The 10018-nt window shown below is 40.0% G+C and overlaps 1 protein-coding gene across 1 annotated transcript in view; it reads right to left on the bottom strand.

Moving 5' to 3' along the window:
* The window catches only part of LOC107562868 (myosin light chain kinase 2, skeletal/cardiac muscle-like), a 13073-nt gene extending 8945 nt beyond the window's left edge, over positions 1–4128 (bottom strand). The window contains exons 1-4 of the mRNA XM_016247612.1: positions 3380–4128; positions 2430–2520; positions 1755–2211; positions 1085–1341 (exon numbers count right to left, since the gene is read on the bottom strand). Coding sequence (XP_016103098.1) covers positions 1085–1341; positions 1755–2211; positions 2430–2520; positions 3380–3892 — 1318 coding nt within the window. The 5' untranslated portion in view covers positions 3893–4128. The remainder of the gene's footprint in view (positions 1–1084; positions 1342–1754; positions 2212–2429; positions 2521–3379) is intronic.
* Positions 4129–10018: the final 5890 nt, after the last annotated feature.

Raw genomic sequence — 10018 nt, 5'->3', positions numbered from 1 at the left:
GGTCCAAAGTCCTCTTTTCAGATGAGAGCAAGTTTTGTATTTCATTTGGAAACCAAGGTCCTAGAGTCTGGAGGAAGGGTGGAGAAGCTCATAGCCCAAGTTGCTTGAAGTCCAGTGTTATGTTTCCACAGTCTGTGATGATTAAGGGTGCAATGTCATCTGTTGGTGTTGGTCCATTATGTTTTTTGAAAACCAACATCACTGCACCCGTTTACCAAGAAATTTTGGAGCACTTCATGCTTCCTTCTGCTGACCAGCTTTTTGAAGATGCTGATTTCATTTTCCAGCAGGATTTGGCACCTGCCCACACTGCCAAAAGCACCAAAAGTTGGTTAAATGACCATGGTGTTACTGTGCTTGATTGGCCAGCAAACTCACCAGACCTGAACCCCATAGAGAATCTATGGGGTATTGTCAAGAGGAAAATGAGAAACAAGAGACCAAAAAATGCAGATGAGCTGAAGGCCACTGTCAAAGAAGCCTGGGCTTCCATACCACCTCAGCAGTGCCACAAACTGATCACCTCCATGCCACGCCGAATTGAGGCAGTAATTAAACCAAAATCCAAAATCATCACAATTAAAAGAACCAAAGACTTAAACTACTTCAGTCTGTGTGCATTGAATTTATTTAATACACCAGTTTCACAATTTGAGTTGAATTACTGAAATAAATGAACTTTTCCACGACATTCTAATTTATTGAGATGCACCTGTATATTCCATTATTTGGTTACATTTTATTTTGATTGTTCACTTTAGACATTCTACCAACTATAAGTAACTTTGCAACTACATGTGAAATTGCAGTTATTAGAGTATAAGTAGACTCTCTGCTTAATATCTGCTAACACTTATTTTTGATGGTCCCTAAAACACATTGTACTGACTATAGGTAACTTTGTAAATACATGTCAACTTATTCTACTAACCCTAACCTAACAGTCTACTAATATTCTAATGAGAGCTAGTTGACATTTAGTTGCAGTTACTTATAGTTTGTAGAATGTCTAAAGTGGACTATGGAAATAAAGTGTAGCCCATTACGTTTATCAATCATACAAAGGAACCACTGGGAATCTTACCAATGAAGAAGTGATCCTTGTGATCTTCATCTTCATCCTCATAGCTCTCCTTCTTCAGTTTACTGAAATCCAACTCGATTTCCACACCATCGGCTTTGAAAACACCACAGAGATCTTCAGGTTCCTGTGGCTCCTGCTCACTCTGGTTTTCCCCCTCCTCAACCCTGCTCTTCTTGTGGTCCTCCAAACCCAGATCTTCTTCTGTCACATGTCGTTTGCTGCTGGTAGTCACCTCATCCGTCTGCTCAGACTCAATGCTGAAACAACCGAAACAGAACAGAGGCTGAAGACAGAAAAAACAAAGCTCAAATCTTATTTGCAAGAGCATCAGTGACATTGGGTGATTGGATATGGCTCACAGTTAGCCTTTCATTGACCTCCAAGGTATTCAATAAAGGTTCAAGTCTAGGCTTTGTGCAGGCCAGTCAAGTTCTTCCACACTGGACTCAGTAAACCATTTCTATATGGACAACACTTTGAGTCATAGTCATGCCAGAATAGAAAAGGGCTGCCACAAAATTGGAAGCAGAGAATTTTCTAGAATGCTGTAAAATTGAGGTTTGTCATTAATGGAATTGGACTAGCCAAACCCATCAATTAGAGGACTGGTTCCACATACATTTGGTCATTTTGTGCATGACATGGAAACCCCATCGGATTCACGACTCACCTTTGCACTGAGTTCTCAATTGGTGTAGGAGGCTCTGTATCAGGAATGTCAGGTTCTGCAGGACCATCAGTAATTGTCTGGTCCTCCGTACCCTCTTCCTCCTGATCTTTGAGTATGTCTGTGGTCTTTAGGGGCAGCTCCTTAGTCTCTTCTTCCACTAATTCAGGTGTTTCAGCTTGGACCTCCTCCATCTTCGGCTCTGCGTCTTTCATCTCATCTTCTTTGAGCTCCAGAGTGACCTCATTCTCTTCTATCGAGCTCTTCTCTTGCTCGGGTTCAACTGGCTTGTCTCCCTCAAGGATAAGCTCCTGCTGAATTGGAGTAACCAAGCAATCCTCTGAATTCTGCATGCCTTTTTCCAGAGGTTGGGATGCTTCAGTGCGTTCTGCATTCTCTTGATTTAGTTTCTGAACCTCTTCAAGCAACAGTGCCTGCTTCTTCAAAGAGACTGTATCTACTGCATTATAAACACAATGAAGAAAAAGACTAGATGTGTATGTAAAGTATATCAATGCATTGTTTGCATTACGCATACAAATACGGAATAGTTCATGTGATTTAAATTATTTTTGCATCAAGTACAAGTCATTAGGTTTTCAGCCCTGTCATTTTAATAAGTTTTTTGTCTGGACGGTGTTAAATGTAAGTGTCGTGTTTTAATTGCATTTTGTTTACCAGTTGAATCGGGTGGTTTCTTCTTCTTCTGTGCTTTGAGGCCTTTGAGGCTCAGACGAAACTTCTTATCTTTAACTTTGTGATCTCTTAGCTTCAGAGCAAAAAGAAAATATAGCAAATACAAAAGATGAAAGACGTAGTTTAAAGTGCAAAACGGTAATAACTCAAAAACTGTAATATGTGCAGTGAATTTGTGCAATTCTTCCAGGGTCGCTAACTGTGACGTCACAATTCTTGTAAAATGCACAACCGCATGGTTCACAAACCTATAAAGTTAGCACAATGAAGCAAGGAGATGATTTGATCCAAGATGCTTGAGCTTGTAAGACTGTTATGGACACAATATGAGTGGGATGGGTTGTTAGGAAGCATGATTAGTCTGGGAATAGTTGTAGGTAAGTGTTAGGGCATAAAAGTGCTGGTCTCCAGTTGATTGCCATATGGAATACAAATAAGGCAAATTAATGCATAAATGACACGGCTTCCCTAATGTGGCACCATCAGTTGAAGTCTTTCCCTTACATAGCCTGGTGGATGATGTGTGGGGATCTACGATAACACAACATATGTCATTCTGAAGGGCAGACAGCTGGGGGTGTGAAACTATAGCCCAACACATAATTCCAGCTGACTTCATCTATTTCCTTTTTCCAAGTCAATGTTCTCCTTTCCAATTATTTAAATCATGATGACGCCACAAGGAAGAAACTAAGAAGACCGATTGGTGACTGGTGTTTTGGCCAAGTGAGTGTCGAGCTTTTGAAGACACTCAAATTGGCACCATACCTTCTATCTCTACTTGAGAAAGTTTCCATGCACTGAATGGAAAAGTTTGAATCATAACATCACTTCTTTCATTCAATTGTCTGAATTAAATGTCAGTACACTGTTTCACCTGGATGTACATACTCTGATGATCAAGCATTGTCTAATCTGGAGACTTAACTCACCTTTATAGTGACAGGCTCATTGTTATCTGAGGTCTGGCATTTGCTGCTCAGTTTGATTTTACTATCCTTGGACTTGAGGGCCGAAGTCGCTTTGGTCTTCCGAGAAGCCGGCCCTTTGAACAAAATATCCATGATTTTGGAAGTTTTCACAGTTTCTCCAATAAAGCTGACCACCTGCTGAATGCTCATCACCAGACTTTCCACTCCCTCCAGCTTTTGGGTTTGCTGCTCTGAGCGATTATTTACTGCCAACATGATGCTGTTCATTTCTTGGCACATCTCCTTCATCTCATGGGCTGGTCCTGTGCGGATAACTGGAGGAAAATGGATCTCCTCCTTTTCCACTTTCAGAGTTTCAACGTCTTTCTCGATTCCATCAATGTCCTGAGACATGCCGTCGAGTCGGCTGAGCACTTTTTCTTGGATACTTATGAGCCTGTCCATTTTGCTGCTCAAGGATTCAATCCTAACCTGGAGCAGGTCAATTCCTGTGCTAGAGTTAGCAGAACTCATGCTCTCAACTAAAACCAACTAGACTTGTGGACAAACTACCAGAGATTCACCTGCAGAGGATGTAGCTGGGCATTCAAAAAGGCATTGATAATCCAATAATAAGCCAAGCGGAAAACTCATACAAGACCGAATCCGGACAAACACAAGACATTTTAAATCCCCCAATAACAAGTTGATACGTCCATCTCTTCCTCTCCATTGAACACTCTATGGACCTCTACAAAGTGGAGGTCAGACTAAGAATGTAATGAGCCGGTGTCAGTAAATGTAACTGGTATGGGGTGCTTTACGTCAGCAGGTCCCAGGGAGGGGCTATGTTTGGCTCAGGAATTGCTGTGTGATATGTGAGAAACTTTGAGGGCTAAAGCCATGTCAGATGCCTCCCTACCAGGTGTCAAAGGGGCCCCGGAGAGACCCAGTTTCCAGAATGGCCTGCTCAGAAAATGAATGGAAAGAAATTTGAGTACTGACTTCTCTTTCACCTTGAGAGGTTCGATCAGAGACGTCATGTTATTTAAGATTTCACATTAATAGAACTTGCCATGAAGTCCAAGGGCTCGGATTCAGAAGGAATGAAGCCAGGAGTTGGGGAAGCCAAGGGCATATGAAGAGGTCAATTAAAAAAATTTGGGGAAAACTGAACAAAAATATGAGATGAGGAAAAATGCATGTGTTTTCTCGCAAAGTATTGCATTCCCCAATAAACTTTTTTTTCTCTCGCAAAAGTACAGCTTTTCCTTACAAAACATCACCTTCTCTATTCTCTAAGTATTGCATTCATCCAAGAAACGTTGCGTTCTCTCACAAAACATGAAATGATGAATGAAAAATTTTATTTGAATAAAAATTCCCTCTCACCACATATTATTTCCATCACAAAAGTTTTCTTCCCATCTCTTTTTTAAAATGTGTTTATTTTTATTTATTTAAAAAATGTTTTACCATCACCATGTCCTTTTTAGTGGCTCCAAACAAAACAACCTAATCTGAGGCTGTTTTTATTAATAAATACGATTATGTTTCTTCTGATGTACAAACAGCCTGGCATATGATGGCACACTACTACTGGAAAAGAGGAGCCTGTGGACCCTCTCTCAACTGAAACTAGAGTGAGTGTCAGTGTTATGATTGATTCACACTCTCCAGTCCTCTAAAAATGCTCACTCATCCACAGATAAGACAGTTACGGATCAATTTTAAGGATGAAATATGAAGCCCCCCTTCACCCTCCCCACCTCTGCCCTATAATACAGGTCACTCGACCTAGTTCGGATCACCATAAATGATTTTTGAGTTCACAGTCATAATGTTGTTCTTGAAAGATATCGAATATCCTCTTAAATTACATATTTCTCAGATTTAATCCTCATGCTGCAAACCAATCTTCTCCCAGAATAGCACTCAGAGGCGCTACTCCAACACTACAGTCATCTCATAGTCACAGGCTTCATTTGACTTGAGGCATACAAAAATATGTTGAAATTAACAGATTTTTACACCGTATTTACTTGCAATTCAGTAAATATCTGCAAAAAAACAAAAAGTGCATTGGCCACTGACAAGTCTGTTGGCAAGTCTCAATTTGGATTTACTCGTTTACAGTAATTTCCCTCCAAATATGAATAATTTTAATGAAAATAATCTCAGAAAATGCATATACTAATAATAGGCTTCTTTTTTTTTTTTGCTTACAACTGAAAGAAAATTAAGCCTATTATTAGTGTATGTGTTTTCTGAGATTATTTTCATGAAAAGTATTCATATCTTATATATATATATATATATATATATTGATTTATATAGCTATAGATATATAAGATATATCATATTTACATGATTTGAATGATATTATTGATGTAAGAGTATGCAGTGTGTGTCCTCTACATACACCTCTGTTCCAGTCTGAGTTTGACTGACAGCAAAGTATTTGATATGTCAGCCCATCAGCATATCCAAGAAAAACACACCCGCTCTCTTAGCCAGAGTATAAATTTGGACAGTCAGAGTCAGAGTAACACAAAATGCCAGAGGAGGCCCATACCATTTCAAGACAACAAAACCGTGTGGCTGTGGAGTAAACAGGAGCTAGCAGAAGAGCTCTCTTGAGTTTATATTACTAGCAGTTTACAATGAAACTTGATAGATGGGAGATAATACAGCCGTACTGAGAATTAGGCCAAGTTTTACTGCGCCGTGCTGCGGTGAGCAAGTGACGAACACATGGAAAAGAAGCTGCACAGCTGCCCAAGCTTACATACACCGCATTCAGACCATTCATGAGCTGATAGGAAAGCTAAATAACACATGTTGTGCCATAATGAATATGCAACTAGAGATTGAGGCATAATGTGTCATCTCTTGGACAAGGTGGGACAAATGTTTTGAGGCCTGAACTAGTTTAACGCACAGACTGAAGTTCCCAATCAGGTCCAAGCACAAATTGTTCTTTTAGCAAGATGAAAAGTTGAGTAAATAGATACACACAAGAGAGCAATCGCTACAGGACAATGGAAGCACAGGAAGACCCTTTATTGGGGGGAAAAAACACAACAATCCAGTGGAAACTTGAGATCAAGTATCTGTTTCTGTTCCTGACGGCATTTTCTATCATGAAAAATCAATGATATATGCCTTTTTACTCATCCTCAGGCCATCCAAGATGTAGATGATTTGGAGAAATGTAGCATTGCATCAGTGTCTCAGCAATGGATGCTCTGCAGTGAATGGGTGCCGTCAGAAGGAGAGCTGATAAAAACATCACATTAATCCACAAGTAATCCACAGCACTCCAGTCCATCAGTTAACATCTGGAGAAGACAAAAGCTGTGTGTTTGTAAGAAACAAATCCATCAAGTCTGAATCAGGAGAGAAATCTGCACAGATCAAGCACCGTTTACAAGCCAAAACAGCTCTAAACAAATATGTGGCTGGATTTTGGTGTGAGAGACAACAGTAGATGGACTTTTTTCACTGGAGGAAGCGTTATTATGGATTATGGACTCGTATTTTAGTTAAAAACGTCTTAGTGAGGGATTTGTTTCAGCTTTTGTCTTCTCCAGATGTTATCTGATGGACTGGAGTGCTGTGGATTACTTGTGGATTATTGTGATGTTTTTATCAGCTGTTTGGACTCTCATTCTGACGGCACCCATTCACTGCAGAGCATCCATTGCTGAGACACTGATGCAATGCTACATTTCTACAAATCTGATGAAGAAACAAACTCATCTACATCTCGGATGGCTCGAGGGTGAGCATATTTACAACAAATTACATTTTTTGGCTGAATTATTCCTTTAGCATTATTGTACTGGCTATACACTAATTCGACGCACTGTAGAACAACAAGTACACAATAAAACACCATTTACAGTATATTGTCAATAAAAGCGTCCAATGTATTCCAAGACAGGTGTATCTTTTTATGTCACAACAATGTGCTTGTTGCATCAGAGTGAGTAAATGTACTGTATGTACACTGACAGAGAGACGAGCAGCTTGTATGCTGTTTATAAGATTTGATTTATGAATAACAGATAGTTCCAAAGATGCACGAAGATGGACGAATAAACAGAGTGTGAGTGAGTGCAGCCTGACATCGGGACACCCATTCGGCAGGGGACCCTTGATCACCCCCTCCGTCCAGCCAGAACAGTTTGTCCCAGGACATTTGGGGGTGGTTTGCGACCCCCTGGCCTGCAGTTCCAGTATCATTTTGCCTGCGCACCAGCCAACTTTCCAGTGATGAATGGGCTGCTCTCTTTTCACTCTCACACACCATCCTTGTGATCTCTAAACAACTGTTATGCAATGAGCTCATGCTAGTTGAGGCAGCCAGTTTCCCTGCACTTCAGATGCCAATGCAAATGTTAAAGGGGCTATATGTAAGAATGTTCATGTATTAATTGCTTTTTGTTGCCAATCTTGTAGTGAAATATAAAATAAAAACAAAAAAAACAACATCCTTGACTTCCTAAGTTGCCTATGGACAGAGCTAGGCAGCAGAGATGGGCACAAATACATGAAAATGAATTTAAAACACAAATACAAAATAATGTGTAGAAAAATTAACTTAAATGCAAATCATATTAGATTTTTTTTCAAAGGCTTTATAATACAAAATACGTATTTTAAATACACGTATCTGAAATACTGCCCATCCACTGGGTAGTAACCGATTACCCCCACATAATTGTATTCTGAAGCACTGTATCAATTCTCTCACATGAGCAGATTAGTGCTACTGGATCTTAGTGCTGCGTTTGACACTATCGACCACAACATTCTTTTGAGTAGACTACAAAATTATGTTGGCATTAGTGGAATTGCATTGTCATGGTTCAAATCTTACTTATCTGACCATCATCAATTCGTAGCAGTGAATGATAAGATATCATATTGATCACAAGTACAGTGTGGAGTGCCACAAGGCTCAGTACTAGGACCGTTGCTTTTCACACTTTACGTTACACTTCGGAGATATCTTCAAGAAACATGGTGTTAGCTTTCACTGTTCTTCGCGGTCCGATGAAACCTACAAATTTGCAAAACTAACGGAATGCATAGTTGATATAAAAAAACTGGATGACTAGTAATTTCCTAATGCTAAATTCTGAAAAAAAACTGAGGTTTTAATTATTGTACCAAAAACCTCTGCATGTAATAACCTAAAACACTGTCTAACACTTGAAAGCTGCTCGGTTAATTCCTCATCATCAGTTAGGAACCTAGGTGTGCTATTCAATAGCAATCTTTCCTTTGAAAACCATGTTTCTTGCATTTGTAAAACTTAATTTTTCCATATTTTCCATCTTGCTTTATTGGGAGGTTGCTCTGTGCGCCTAATAAACAAAAATCCAGCTGGTCCAAAATGCCCCAGTGACAGCTTTTGTACCTTTTTTTCTGAGAGTATAGGTGAGACAGTATCATTGGTCACTGGTGAATATACTGTATATGCAGTCCTTAACAAGCGATGGTGATTGTTTTCAGGTGCAGATGGTTAGATTTTCATGGAACGTGACTGAGGATGGAGGTGTGACAGTACAATCCCCCCAGCCGCACTGGAAGGGGTAAGAACTGATGAAGTGAGTTTTGAGCGCACTCAGCCAAGGAAGATAATGACTCTAGTGAGTGGATGGCGATGACAGTGAGTTCAGAGGAAGCTGCCAGTCTCCTGGATCTTATTTTATGTCTGTCCATTTGTCTGCAAGTGATATCCTTATGAGAGGCTGACAGACACACCAAAGGGTGAGAAGAAGGCCTTCCATACCTTCCAAATAAATGCAGGCCAAATTTGGAACAGTGGACGTGGTGGAACAGTTTCTTAAGACCTCTGTAAAATGCAGTGGTGGAGGGAGTAGCAGGGGCACCTTGCTCTCAAATCATGGTGGCCCACTGTAGCACTGCTAGACAGAAGGGAGATGATAATACAATTTTTGCATCATTCGTTGGGGAATAGGAAGGAACCCGCTGCACTTACCAGAGCAGAGCCCGGAGAGGAGGAAGTACATAACGGTGTGGAAGTAGGAGTTGGTGGTGTCGAGGATTCCTGCTGAACTTGGGCTGGAGTGGCAGTGGAGGTAGAGCATGAAGTTGGAGTGAAAGAACAGCACTTGTGCATCGAGTGCGGCACCTGAAAGGTTAATAGTGCATTCCATTCCGAATTCCGAAGACACTCTTATCTACAAGCAACCAATATTATGTGTTGTATATTAACATATTCTTTACTTAAAAACAAGTTTTATCTTTCTTTCTCTACACTCAAGATGTTACCAGTCATTAAAGAGATGATTCACCCAAATATGAAAATCTGTCGTCGTTTACTCACCATCATGTCATTCCAAACCTGTAGGGCTTTTGATTCTTCAATGAAAGTAGCTGAAGCCAACATTATAGTTCTCTTTCCATTCAGTTCACTCAACATTGCGTCAAGTAGCTCATGCTGTGAGGGAAACAAACTTTCCTTTACTTCCGACATTAACTTCAGCAACACGAAAGAATGCTGAAAATCCCCAATATACAGTCACTAAATGTCATTCAAATACCCATAATGCAATGCATATTAGAGTAGTGAACCATACAAATAATTTTATTGGGCATTTTGCAGTAAGTAACTTTAGAAATTAC

This window comes from Sinocyclocheilus grahami, unplaced genomic scaffold (assembly GCF_001515645.1).
Source record: "Sinocyclocheilus grahami isolate Dianchi unplaced genomic scaffold, SAMN03320097.WGS_v1.1 scaffold844.1, whole genome shotgun sequence".
NCBI classification, from domain to species: domain Eukaryota; kingdom Metazoa; phylum Chordata; class Actinopteri; order Cypriniformes; family Cyprinidae; genus Sinocyclocheilus; species Sinocyclocheilus grahami.
Note: the sequence above shows the minus strand (reverse complement) of the source record. Positions and strands in the feature narration are given on the sequence as shown.